Consider the following 14635-nt stretch of genomic DNA (forward strand, 5'->3'; position numbering starts at 1 on the left):
GAGGAGGAGGGGGTTTGGTGGCAGCAGCGAGTGGGTTCAAGAGCCCTCGCACAGAGGCGGGACGAGGCTCAGCCCGGGCAGGGGTTTCTCCGCTGGGGTGGGTTTTTCTTACTGCAGCGGTTGGGAGAAGGTGCTGTGGAAGCAGGAGGCTGCGTTTCTGGTGAGGTGCTGTGCTGTGGGAGCCCCGCCGCAGGGCTGGGCCGTGGGACATGGGGTGCACGCTGCGAAGCTGCGGGCTCTATACATGCGCAAGAGCGGTGGAACAGAGATTAAAAGTAAACAAGATAAATCCTGAACAGTGTTTGTGCTCTTGTAAGATAGTTCGTATTAACTGCAGTTAATACAGCAAGGAAACATTTCAGAAAGCGTCCTGTGGCTTCAAGCGTTGCTGTTCATCATTCTCCACTTAGTGCTGTGGCTGTGTGCAGTAGGTTGTAGGACTGAAGGATGAGGTTGGGGGGCTCAGAAACACATAGAGGTCTAGGGAAGATGGATATATCCTAATGGGAGTTTTGCACTGGGTGTGGGGTTCCCTGCGTCACGTTCTCTGCTGAAGGTCAGGCCAAATTTCCCTAATGGACCTTCCTGACTTCTGAGTTGTAGCAGGAAAGGCCAGCCTCCAGGCAAAGGTGCTTTTGAAAAAGAAATATCAACAAAAGATGAGTGTGTAATGACAAGGGCACTCCTGTGCCATAAAGTGTTGGGAGATCAGAGGTCCAGGACACAATTTCACCAGCAGCAGCAGCTGTAATTTAAGATTTAGCTGCCTCCACACTGAATCCCAGCCCTGAGAAAGTTCTCTCCAACCCATGGGCTCCTCCATCACTTAGATTCATTTTACACTCTTTTATTTTGTGACTATTTAGTTGGCAGCCACCTGGTTTAGGCCATAGTATAGACTGGGGGCTGTAGCTCCCCCATCAACTCCCCATCCCACTGCAGCCGAAACCTCTCTTGCTAATATTAGTGTGTGAATGTTTTGGAGCGTGTTGCACACCAGCGTGTTTTGCCTTCATCCCCACCCTCCTCTGCTGACGTCCTCCATTCCCGTGTTTGTGTGCAGTGCCCGTGTGTACACAGAAACCTACTGTCGATACGAAAGCCCTTTTGTTGCAGCAGGAGCCATTAGCCTGATTTTGCTGCAGGTCAGCCAGAGATAAGTAAAACCGGTAATAAAACCAGTAGCTTTTCTTCAGCAAGTCCACATTTATAGGTAGAAACGGTATCTGTCATAAGGCAATATAAAGATGTAAGATCTGCGGGATCTGAACATGTCTGAAAATTTGCCTTTCCCCCTCCCATAAAATATATTACCTGTTACTACAGAAATTGCCCTTAGATTGCAAAGCTGCAGCATGGCTAGTGCTGCATGGCTCCTTCACTCAGCGCCTGATCCTATCGCTATACAACTGTTTTCTCCAGCAAATGTAATGTTCAAGTGTTTTGTGAGTCATTTGATTTTAATCATGTCTCTTCATCAGTCACAGACCTGTGGGTCATTGGCTGGGAGAGACCGTGCCAGCCAAGTCCCATGTCCTCCCCTTTATCACAGGAGCACTTGATAATCAGTCCAAAACGTGTGGCAGAGGGTTTTGATGTAGGAAATTAAATGTGCGCTGGTTTATCAGTGAGCTGGGAGCAACTTCTGATGCTGTAACATATTATGCAGGCAAAAGGCACCCTGGGCAAGATAGTGATGGCAGGATTTGGCCGTTATTTAGTAAATTTACTTGCCGATGCTGGTTAAGAGCTATTCATGCAATGTATGAATATGAGGCTGATTGCAGAAACCAAGGTGATGGCGAAGCGGGATAAGTGTTGCTGTGCTAGCAGTGCTGATTGCCCTTGGCTGGCTGGGGGAATTTGTGTCCCCTGTCCCCTCGCAGGCTCCTCCTCCTGCTCGCTCTGGTGCTCAGGGGCACTGTGGGGCTCTCCCCTCTGCTGGACCTTCTCCAACACCCCAAGGTCTTGCTCGTAGCTGGGGAATCCTAATGGCAATGTGGTTATTGGCAGTTAAATGGCATCCAAAATAATTTCCAAGCCTTTGTGGGTGAGCATTGTTGACATCGGTGCTGAGCACAGTTCCCCGCCGTGCACAGAGAGGTGATAGGGAGGGTGCAAATTTTTATAGAAGGGATCTGGGGTTAACATAATATTTTTTGGTCATGGGGCAACCTCATAAATGACAGCCACAGCAGAGGGGGTGGTGTAGACAAAAGCAAAAGGCACTTTGGGCCACAGCTTTACCTTCCCACATCAGCTTGATTTCCTAAAGGGCTAATGTGTGTTTATGTACCCCACTTCACCCTCAAAGATATTTGACCCCGTGGCCTGCTTTTGCCAGATTTGACAAGGGGTGAGATCTCCAAGCGAAGCCGTTCTCAGCTTTGGGAAGAGAGGAGACACGGCAGGGAAGAGGTCCCAAAAGGAGGGGATGCTGTAGTGCGAGCTGACTCTACCAGGCTTCGGGGAAGGAGCGTGCCTCGTTGTCACCACCGTGGGAGAAGCTTCAGTCAGATCTTGCAATCAACCATGGGACACGAGTGTGTCACGTATTTCTTTCTCTCTGGTGCAGGGGCTGCGGGGGTGTGGTGTATGAAATCACTAAGTCACAGGAGTTGTATTTGATGGATTTAGCAAGGCTGTGTATGGCAATATGGGAGTTAAGAGCCTGGTAGGGTTGGCATGGAATTGCCTACTGTGCTTACTCAAGGGCAAGTTGAGACTGATAACAATAAAGCAGGGATGCAACCAATGCCTCTTTTATTGCTTCATATCCTCATTTTAATGGGAAGGCTGTAATTAAGGGAATTCAGCTCCAAGCTATGACCTCACTCGCATGATGATGTTGATACTCGCATCAGATGTTTTCTTAAAAATAACTCATCAGAAATCAGGGAATCTTCCTTAGCAGCTCGTCTTCTAACAATGCAGTTCCTCCTGAAATACTGGTTTCCAGGCCAAAAAACTTGACTGGAATCCAGAGGTAGAGCAAGTCAGCTTTGCATTCAAATAACCTCTTTAGCAACATCGAAAGGCTTTTCTTTCTCCAGCTCTTCTCTCCTCTTCTGGTCTGGAAAAAATCACGGAAAAATACTGGGTATCAATTGTCCTGTGTTACAAATAGTGGTGGAAGTATCCTGCTAACAGGTGATGGAAACTTCTGCCCTTGGGTGTCTGCTAGGCATGGTTCCTGTGGAAACTTTCAGAACAGGATTGCAAGATTCTGCTATGGCTTTGTATACTTTGAGGGCTCCAAGGAGCCATTTGCTGCTTCAGAGAGAGTGTAAATCCTCTTTCTGACAATGACCTGATTGTGTAGGGGTTAAGGGAATTGTCTGGTGTTCAGATGATTGCAGCACTACATGAAAGGATGCTCAAAGCTTGAAAGACTGGACTCTGGGTAGACAGCTTTTAATTCAGCCTATCTCGAGGTAACCATGTCTGCAGTGGCTGAGGCTGTAATTTCGTGCTACCAGAGTTTAGACACCAACACAGAGAGTTCCCAAGCCCGTCATACCTATGGTGGGTTCCCACCCTTGTGCTCCCTCCTTGTGCCAGTGCACATATCTGTGGTTCTGTGCTGCGCGCAGCTGCATGAGCCAGGGTCACTCGCCCACAAACCACACCCCAACTCATTTCTCCCAGGGTTGTTAAATTTTTTATCCAGTTCAGTGATCCAGGTTACTGTGGCCCCATAAACCATGCAAGTTGGCAGAACAGGCGTGGTGGGTTGGTGATGGATAGGAGGTGGATGCTCAACGGGCATTGGAGGCCTTAAGGCATCGGAGCAGCAGTGGGTGCCATGAGGTGAAGTGACATGTAATCAGCAGATCATTTGTTTGCAGACTTCTTATCTGCCAGATGTTTGCATCAGAACTCTAAATCAAGCAAAACTAGATGTGAAAGGCACTCCTAGCTTGCAGAGGGGGTCACAGAAAGGGTCATTCTGTTATGCTTTTGAAATAATCATTAATGAACTGTTCTTCACATTGGTGACGTGCCTTTAATCTGAAGATTTAAACATATTTAGAAACATTAGGAAGAAGAAAGATGTGGGCCTGTATCTTTGATGCTGGTCCCTTAGGCTTGGTTGTCCAAAATTCAGTCTTGGACCCTGATACTCGAAGCAAGTATTGCTTCTGGTTCCAGCTGAGACCATGCAGCCTGTGGCACTTCTTAGGACTGGTGTTAGTACTGGGGTGTCTGCGAGACAGCAGCTAAAATTAGTTTAAAAAATATATATATATATAAAAAAAACAAAATCTTGATGGAGGAAGGGATGAAAACCAAACCACCTGCCTAGTATCAGTGGCTGAGTCAGGAAGAGAGTCCTGCTCTCCTTTCTGCCATTCCCCATTGCAGAACTGTGTTGAAATCAGTAAACATTGGGCAACTTTCAACCACCAGGCAAAGAGTTCTCGGCAGCAGTACGTTACACACAGAGTTGCAGGCACATCATGTGTCCCGTGACTTAAAGCACATCAGAAAGATCAACAGAGCTGCCTGGTCATGGTGTAAAGTTCACTTCCAATTTTAGGTGAAGAATCATTGTATTTTTATTCCTCTTAAGCTAGGAAGCTGTTCCCATGAGGAAACTTTGGGAAGAAGCTATGAAAGGGACCATCAGTTACAGTATTTTGTCAAGAGCTGATGAAGCATAGGTGCTCCCACTCCCATAGATCCACATCAGTTGCTTCTCCCTAATTCCTCAGCTCCCAGAAGGTCTTTTCCCCTTGGTTCCCGCTGTTCCTCGGATGCTTTTAACAGAAACCTAAAAATAGTTTCAAATGGAAATTTGGAAAAAAATAGCACAGAGAGTCTCCTGGAATAAAAAGGCCCCCTGCTTAGTTGACAAAGTTGTGGTAATGAGAGGAAATTAGCTTCTCACTTTAGCTTTGTTTTGAGTGGGGCCTGTCAAATTCTATTACAAATAAGTATATAGTTTTCTGTCCCCCAGCCCTCTTATACTAAAACAAGTTTTCAAATGAAAATTTGTTGTAGAAGGATGTTTTTTTCAAAGATCATTAACTTGTTGATAGGAAAATTTGTTTGTTTTGGTGTTGACCGCAAAGCTTCAGTTTTTTTTCTTTGGTTTTGACACAAGCTCGATGTTTTTATCAACAAAACACTGCCATTATTCCTCTTAGCTTTTTCTTTGTGCCAGGTGCAATTGGAGGCTCTCCCCAAATAATAGTTATCGCAAGGATGATGACACCACAAGGTAAAGTCTGCCCATTTAATGAATGAGCCCAATTTTTATTTCTCTTCATCACAAAAGTCATCCCACATTTGTTGTACACACTGTTGGTTGCTGTGTCACGGGACATATCACCATGTACCAGATGCTTTACTCTTGCAGAAGCGTTTCTAATGGAGATGAAAGCTTCTGTTAGCTGAATTTTAGAACAACAGCAAAAAATAATAATCCAAAACCAAAATATCATCTTCAGCTGCATAGCAAATATGGATCAAAAATTTAACACAGCATCAGATCACGAGCGTAAATATACCTCACCATAAATAAAATTCATTGTACAAAATAACTCAAGCAGCTTTTCATACAAATATGGTACATTTGACAAGAGCTTTTGAGAATATTTTCCTGGGTTTTTTACAACTTCAATTCTTTTTTTCTTTTGTTCTCAAACACATGAACCTACTGGACTGGAGTAATGCAGGAGAAAAAGGACTAATGATATTGTTCAATGCTAATAAGTGCTGTCAGAATTTAAAAGGAAAACCACTGAAGTGCTGAGCTTGAACTAGTTTGCTTCCCCTTTCTATTGTATCATTGGAAGTGTAGCATCATCCAAGAAAGCATGTGCACCGCCAACAGCCGCATTTTGGAATGTCAAAGCCGTAGGGAACATGAAAATAACCTCGTCTGACTTCATTCGTGACACAGGCCATCTTCTCTCCCCCATGTAATTCCTGTATCGAGCCAACAACTTGTCTTTGAAGTAGATGTTCCAAGTGGTGGCTGGTAAAGCCTGGGGAGTTTGCAGACTACTTCAGAGTAAGCAGGAAAATGCAGGTAAAAAAGCAAGCCCACAGTCAGTAGACTTAAAGTATCCAGGCAGGGGTCCACATTTCCCTAGGAAAAAAAATTAGGGGTCTGCAGATTGTGAAAGGCTGAAAACTATAGGATTAGAAGCATATCTGCAAGGAAGACACCCCAACTTGGCAGAAAGTCTGCAAGTGTGGAGAATATGCCCAAATCCTGTGGCAATCTGTTACTATTTAGCCCTAGTATTACAAATTTGCTCCCTATTTCCATTTACAATTATGATATTGAAAAAATGATAGAAGGAAAAAAATTCCATTTTCATGGAGTTCTTTAAAGACCTAAGCCTGGACCTCTTTCTCATACACAGTCAAGGAGGGGTAGAGAACTGAAGCTAAAGACTATTTGCATCCTTTAGATAATAAAAGGACAATAACACCAAATCTCAGAAATAAAGACTGTAAGATTATTCCTAGCTGATATCTCACACTACTTGAGCAACAAGGCAAAACATCTGCATACACTCTACAGTCAAAAACACTTTACATTTTGTTCATGCACTTTCAACATTTCACTCAAAACATTTAATCCTTCGGAATCTGAAGGGATTTTACGCTTTTGCCAGCAAATCTGAGGGCAACAAATAGATTTCATCTACCTGTTCTTTCAAGTACATACAACTGTGTTTTGCAGGGTTTCAGAGAATTATTATGGCAAAACCACAGCAAAAGAATGCAAAGTGATATTTACATTTAGGTAAAATATCTCATGACTCACTTCAGACCTAAACAGATGAAAACAGGCATTTAAATTCACCTTCCTACATCCTATTTTGTCTAGGTAGCTGAGACTGCGCTGTGTGGTACAGTTCATCCTTTTGTTGTAGCTTCTTCCTCATGCTGGTTTCTGAGAAGACTCCAACATCCCATAATATGTTGGACACGGTAGGACATTTAATTTGTGCTGTGCCCAGAGATGGCTCTGAGAGCCAGACAGGGACTTGTGCCACCTTTTCAGCAACACTTTCATATCAAAATAACAAGCACTTACTATTTAGGTCAGGAAAAATAGGATCTTGGTTGGATCTATCTTCCTCGTATCTTGTTTTCCACAAAAAATAAAGTGCTTGATTCTCCTCTTCCTTTTAAAAATATATATCTGTAGATAGCCTCACTCCAGTAGTGTAGAAGTGTTGGAATATGATGGAAAACCAGAACTGACATCCTTAGTGGAAGAGTAAATAGAGAGCAAGAGCCCTGCAGTGTCATCGAGTCCCAGGTGCTCTTCTGCTGCTCTTCCTCACAACATGGAGGAAACCACTCGCCTTGCTGGGCTGGGTCCTTCCCTGCCACTCCGAGATTTCAGCCAGACTTCCTGAGATTTCATTTCAATTTCAGATTACTGTGCTGCACAATTTCCTCCTTGCGCTTTAAATGTCTGTCTTGGTAATTAAAGGAAACTCAAGGTGTGAAAATGTCCAGCACTTTTCACGTGTGGGGTATTTATTGATTATCAAGGGAGTAGGTGGTGAGCATCTGGGAGAACAAATTCATCCCACCCAGCAACATCTCCTCTTGCTAACAGTAGTTTGCTGGCTGTTTCCTAAGACAATACTCCAGCTGGGACATTTCTACTAATTAATTATATGTTCCTTCTGAGAGAATAAGTGCCCAGGCTCTGCCTTTTTAACATCTGTAATAGCATGCAGTTTACAAGGCATGATGAAATGCGTGAAAGGAATATATATTATCATATCTGTATACTGTAACAGCAATTATCTGCTGTGACCTGGCTAAAGCTGAGAAATTAAAGTATTGCCAGTGGTGAGGCTAGCATCATTTTCTCTTGGAGCATGTGGTTTAATGTCCTTTAACTTCAAGCACAAGCTTTTGTATCACTTCAGTGACACTACTGAGGGGAAGCAGGGAAGACCATAAGCTACGAAATCCACCTTGAAGTTCCTCCTGAATTTGTTCTCAGTATCCAGGGATCTTAGATTAGCTGAGTGGGAAAAGGAAACAGACTCCAGTGCCTTTAAACCTGGAAAATTCTGGGTATTTTTTTAATGCTTATCCTGTATTTTACCTCTTCTGAACAATCACATTATTTTTGAGTGATGGGAAGTTTCCTCTAAGCCCTGCTGATAGTCACTATTCTCTGAAGACTTTGGTTGCTGTGCCACTAGGAATTTGTCTAAAAACAGGGAAAACAGCGTCCAAGAACATACACAAATTACACACCCCAGCTCTCATGCTTGGCTAAAGATGAAAGATCAGGTATGTTCAAGGTAACTACACTTGCCTCCTGCCAGGACCAGTGATTTCCACCCAAATTAGTATGTTCAAGAGCACATTCACATGAATGCAGCCTCTTCTGTAGTCCATAAGAAATCTTGTTTAGTCTGTGGAAGATGTGTGTTTGGGGGAGAACCCTTTGCATTAAAATAAGCGGATGTCAAGTAGCAGGGAAAAACACAGGCCATTTTCTCTTTCCCCAGCTCTCTGAAGTGCTGAGGAGTTATTTGGCAACCACATCATTGCTATTCTGAAACTCACGTGCCAAAGCTCCCTTTAACAGATGCTAGAAAGGCCAACGACGTGGCAGAGAGCATGAAGCTAGCCCCAGCCCGGGGCATGCACCCATCCAAGACCAGCCTGGCACGGCTCTTCTGCGCCCATCACTTGATCCTCAGGGTGCTGCCACAGGTGGCATCCTGCCTTCATCCCTTCTTCCCCCAAAGAGTGAACCAGGGGCTTGTCTTCAGACCCTCCTGCTCCATGACTGGTGGCACATGTCATTGGGGGTGCTGATTTGCCCCACTGCTTCTGTGGTGGGAGTGGGCTCCTGGCACTATGGAAGCATGGAGCTCTTCTGCCAGGACCCCCAAGTTTGGGGCTGCAATATGGCTTCAGAGTGATGTGTTTGATTGGATGAATCACAGGGAAAAAACAGACCACTTCATGGAAGAAAAGCACATTTCGCCCGCCCGCCCCCACCCACCCCCAAGTCTGAAAGCTACAAGTAAAACCGATCACAGGGATGGTACAGAAGAACATGCACTCAAACAGGGCCGGATGGGAGGATGCGTCCTCATGTGTAGTAGGCATACCCAGTCTTACTTTCTTGCCAGGTCTCACGCCATTGACTTAACCCCTCCCAGCTCTTCTGGGTTCAGTCCCTTCTCCCTTCCCGACCCGCACGGGGTCAGTGTCCACACTAGCAGGTGGTGGCCAGCGACTGGTGGATTGGGGGCTGGAAGCAGCGCACGTGCTCCACCGTGGAACTGTCTGTTTCCACCGACTTCATGTACTTGTTCAGAATGGCAAAAATCTCATTGTTCAGGATCTGATACTTCCTGATCCTGTCGGCCATCTTCTTCAAGGGCTGGAAGGATGGTGAGGGAGAAAAACAGTAGATGAAGAGAGTCTTACATCATCTAGACCAGCTAGAAAGTACCAGTACATCTGCCCTGCTGCTGGAAACCTCTGCTAAAGCAAAGCAGCTAAAACGTGTTACAGTTCCATTTAGCACCTCTCAGGGACCGGTGACTCACTTCATTATAGGGTTTGATGACTCAGGACAGAGCATTAACAAGGTCAGTGAGTGGTCCTAAGTTAACAGTTCTAAAGTCTAGGCTCCCAGCTGCTTATTGATAAAGCCACTGAGATCACAGGATGGTTGCTGGAAATACTAGCTTGTCAGCTCCAGCTTCCCAACCCCAGGAAGAAGGGAAAAGCTTTGGGAGAAAAAAAAGAGTCAATTGTCAAGCCAATTAAAACCTTGGCCTCTCTGCCGAGATTGCAGATGGAAATCTCACAGCGGGTGTGTCCAGTTTGAATAAGGTTGACACTGGGCATGGTTTTAATTTAGGAATTTGGACAAAGCAAGAGAGAAAACAGAGAAGTGTGCTGGTTCAGGTCCTTTGGGACATTGCCCTTCAACCTACCACATTTTTTATGATTTCGTCCTTCCCGTCCTGCCTCTGCACCTTCAGCAGGTGGTAGCAGAAGTCAAAGAGGTCAAAGCGCCGTTGCTGTCCAAGCAGAACAATGATGGAGCAACCTGCCCAGTTCAGACCATCTCCAAAGCACTGCCTGGAAAGAGGACAGGGTGATGGGGTGGGGAGAGATGACAGGGTAGAGTTAGGTAAGAGAAGTTGTATCATGGCACCAGAAACTTTCCTTGGTGAATTCCTAGGGAAATCAGATTCAGTCTTACTCCTAGAAAGTGGGTATACACCTAGAGAAAGGAGATATGCAGAATTACACCAGGGCCAGGCTGTGCAGGGTGAATCACAGGGTAAGAAAGATGGATGAGGACCTAGGTTCTGACTTGGGTCGTTGGCCCATCTACCCATCTCCTTCTGCATGTCACCTTGGGCATGTCCCTTTACATTGCTCTTTTCCCCAGCTGTTCAGATAGAAAGCTCTCTGGGCATCTCTTTTTGACCCTGCACAACAAAGTCCTTTTGTCAAGGAACCACATTCCCCCTCTACCTCTACGCTGGCTGAGGCTATCGCTGCAGCTGAGGGCATCCCGGGGGCTTGCCAGCCCCGCCAGCTCACAAGCAGCGCTAACGGCAGAGCTGGCCAACGGACACTCACTCTGCCGTGAACTCGTTGGTGCCCACGGGGATGCAGTACACAAACTGCATGGCACTCCAGAGCCGGTGAAACTCCACGCACTCGTCCACATGCATGACCCCGTTGGTCGGGGGTGGCCCGCGCCAGATCGGGTCCTGCAGGTAGCTCCTAATTCGCGTCAGGATCACCTCAAACATGGACAGTCCGCAGCATAACCGCTCCTTGGTCAGCAAGTCACCCTCCCGGGCAATGGCTATTTGCTGAGGAGGAGGACAACCAAAGAAACAGAAGTGACCATGTAATACAGACAGACCTTCTTGCTGGACTTAACGCTTCCCCAGCTTTTTCAAACTTAACACACATCCCATGCAAGGTTCAACCTTACCTCTGATGGCTGCTCCCATGGCACTCCCCACCAAAGAATACTCATCCCTCAAATGGAAGAAGACTTAATATTGTACTCAATTATATTTCACCAACCTAAGTATCTTTTGAAATAACTACGTACGTCAGAAAACAAAAGTTGAAGGCAAAGCTCTGATCAGAAATACTGATCCTTAATTCTGCTAGCACGCTGTTCTGTTATATTAGTGCTACTCAGTCTTGCTGGGTTTAATTTTCATGATTTCTGCAGATTATGAAAATAAAACAGGAGAGAACAGGGACATTTTGCTTCCCAGGACATTGCCATCATCTCTTTAAAATGTAGATAGCCTATGGCTTTCTTGATTTCCTTTGTAGTTAGGGTTAAAAAGCTCTGAGGAAGACGAGAAGCCACCTGAACCTTAATACTGGAAAACCTGTGGTTTAGAAGAAAATCAAATAATATTTTTTTCCACATTTGGAAGCTTTACATGTCTGGAGAATTTCTGTGGCATCCCCACTCAGATTTACATGTACAAATCTGGAATGGCTGCATCAGAGGGAGTTCCTCTGGCTTTTACGCTAGAGGAGAATTGACTTCATTTCAGACCTGTTGTTCCCCCAGAGAAAAAAAAAGGGGGGGATTTTAAATACGCGAGCAGGGCCTCCCCCTGGCACGGGAGCACTGACCCCACTGAGCGGGGCTGGGGAGCAAGCCCGGAGTTTGCTCGCTGCCCTGATACCCTCTTAGCTGCCCCATTTCTTGCCATTTCCAGCGACTTCTCTTTGCAGCACTGCCAAAAATACCATGGGAAATGGGAGACAAGTGCTGTTAGAGTCTTGCCCGTGGTAGAGGAGCAGCTGCCACGGCGCCCTGGCCCCACAGGCAGAGCCTTTTACCCCTCTCACCACTTTGGCGGAGGCACGCAGAGCAAGCGTGACAGGTACCGATGCCCTGCCTATCCCAGAGGCCTTCCTGGAGCTTTAGTTTTTAAGCATTTGCTCCACTTCCAGCTGTCCCTGTAATGCCTATAAAAACACCGTCCCGATCAGAATCACCATGGGGGCTCAGAGCATCTGGTACAATGGCCAGACACCGAGAACATGAATTATACTTGGTTTACTTGGGTCATCTTTATTCCACTCTAAAAAAACATGAATGTGCCTGCACATCCCCTTTTCTGGCTATTAGTTCATGCTGGCAACAAGCTAAAGCATTTTTAGTTTGGTGGTTATTGAAATTAGAAGCATTACATTCTTGCTTGTGCCACAATTTCAAGGACGTTCTGGGAACCTTGGATCAATTAATGTTCAACTAATAGCAAATATCAACAGAAAGCTGTATTGCTGTGCAGAGGCCAGACTGGCTCTGGGATCCCTAGATCTGTTAAAGGCAGGAATGATATCACCGGTTTCATGGCACACACTGGCATATGTTTGCTTAGCAAGTAAGGATTTATTTTATCCAGCTTGTTTTTATAGCTAAAGGCTGTACACCTTCTCTCTCCTCACTTGCTCCTGGCTCTTACAGGTACAGATTAGCATCTGCACACACAGGTCTACGATGGCAAAATGGGGACACAGTGGAAGTAAAGCCATTTCAAATATAAAATAGGTGTTAGCATTACTATTTGCTAAGATATAGTGACAGAACAGGTACTTTTGAGGACAAACTAAGATCCGATGATCTTAGTATACTGCTTCTGAAGAAATCTTAATCTAGAAGGGGATGTATCTGGCTTTCAAAGGATGTAGTGCCACTCAGTTATACATACTTACAGACAGAATTTGGTTCTAAATGCATCCCCATAAGACCCGTCTTTGATACAGGACTACTAAGGTTGGGTAGATAGCTAACATGGCGAAGGCAGCTGGAGAGCTATCATCGTGGCCAGATCTGCCTCACAGCCTGGGGTCCCACTGATTTCCAAGATCAGGAGAGGAAGGGTGCTCTCGAGAGAAATTGTCAAAGGATGCCACTGTGCTGGCTCAACTATCCCCTCTGTCTTCAAAAGGAAAGGCTCCCATTACTGCCAGTGAAAAAATCAGACTGACCAAGCACTTTTGAAAATCCCTTATTAAATACCCCTATGATCAGCATGAAAAGGGAGAGGATTCCTTTAATGAACCACTTTGACCCCCCTGGTTCTTTGTGAATCACCTATCAAACAGCTGCTTCTGGATTCCCAATGCAAACCAATTATTTACAACAACCACCGACAGTTTTCCTGCCATTGCACAAATCCAGTTGTGCCATACCTCTTTTACAGCTTGTTAACCGGCAAGCTTGCAAGAACCGTACCCAAAGCCTGCAAAGATGGATCCCCACTAACTACAGCAGCCTCTGGCTCAGCCTCTTCACAGCATGTAATTATATGAAATGCACAGGGCCATCTTCCTGGAGAGGCATCTAGCAGGCAACCTCTGCTCAGATTCTGGACAACTGCTAAAAGGCACTTATGCGTTCTGCAGGAAAAAATCCCGTACGGCCTGTGTCCAAAACTGCATTTCCAAAATGCATGTACAAAAGTGCATAAGGAGCAAGCTTAGAAGCTATGGAGGCACCTATAGAAAGTGACTCTTGTGACATCTGAGCTCAAAAAAGATCTGGTACTCAACTGTACCTGTGTGATGAATATGGGAACAATTTACAGAAAAATTAATTTTTAGCAGGACATGAAATACCTTTTGTTTTCATCACCATCGTAACTATGGCAGGGATAAGCAACGAGTGGACTCTAATAGCAGATTTCAATGATGATTTTGCATGGAAAGAAGGAGAGAGAGAAAGACCAACACAAAGACACAAAAACACAGAGGTGAATTCTTTTTCTCGAGTGTCTCCTTTGAAAGGAAGTCAATGGGAAGTGAGAGAAGTGTCTACAAGGTAAGACAAAGTCCTCAGTTATCCAGCCAATTTCTTAGTTTCATATGATTTCCAATGAGGCAAAGTTCAAAATGTCCTTGATCCATCAGAAAAACAAGAAAAAAAAATCCAGAACTTTCTGCCTGCCAGAGATCTGTCGCCTCATACAACTGAGTGTTTGTTCCATTCCCTTGGCAGTACATTACAGAAAAAGGATTTTGATTCATTTAATACTTTGAATGATTTTTATCCCATCAACCCCACTAAGTAGGCAATGGAAGATTGACTATTGATATCAATGGAGCTCAAATTGTGGTCATTACATTGATCAATCTACAGAGATATTTTTAACAGTACTCAGTTTCTGCACAAGAGATCTTTTCCAAGCTGAGACCCATCTCAAGAAGACACTTAAATGGAGCTGTAATTTTAAGCATGTGCTGAAGCTCTAAGCATGTGCTAGGAGGGAAACCATTCTCGGATGTATTCCTTGACAGGGATGAGCTCAAAAATGGACCACACTGCAGCCCTAAAATGGGATCCCCCAAAGTGATGGCAATTGATTAAGTCAGGGACAACCCTGCAAAGTTCTCCCTTGAACCACCCCAGCAATTCTCTCTCTTTTTAAAATGGAGAAGAAGAATTTTTCAAAGTTGTTCTTATTCAGAGCTGGCTTCTAGCATGCTTGCCTTACAGCTCCCCGCCAGCTCTCCAGACTGGAGGCAGCAACACACCGTCTCTGGACCCGCTCACAAATTTCCCTTCAAAGTGTCTGCTAGGGCAAGGATTCTGATTTTCTTGTCCAATTGATGTTTT

At 45.1% G+C, this 14635-nt stretch overlaps 1 protein-coding gene across 2 annotated transcripts in view; it reads right to left on the reverse strand.

The window, feature by feature from the left end:
- Positions 1-5261: 5261 nt before the first annotated feature.
- The window catches only part of CYFIP2 (cytoplasmic FMR1 interacting protein 2), a 49922-nt gene continuing 40548 nt past the window's right edge, over positions 5262-14635 (reverse strand). For both annotated transcript variants that reach the window (XM_035890293.1, XM_009634705.2), the window contains exons 29-31: positions 10612-10850; positions 9954-10101; positions 5262-9391 (exon numbers count right to left, since the gene is read on the reverse strand). In XM_035890293.1, coding sequence (XP_035746186.1) covers positions 9224-9391; positions 9954-10101; positions 10612-10850 — 555 coding nt within the window. In that variant the 3' untranslated portion in view covers positions 5262-9223. The remainder of the gene's footprint in view (positions 9392-9953; positions 10102-10611; positions 10851-14635) is intronic.

Source organism: Egretta garzetta, unplaced genomic scaffold (assembly GCF_000687185.1).
Source record: "Egretta garzetta isolate BGI_Z169 unplaced genomic scaffold, ASM68718v1 scaffold612, whole genome shotgun sequence".
In the NCBI taxonomy this organism is placed as follows: Eukaryota; Metazoa; Chordata; class Aves; order Pelecaniformes; family Ardeidae; genus Egretta; species Egretta garzetta.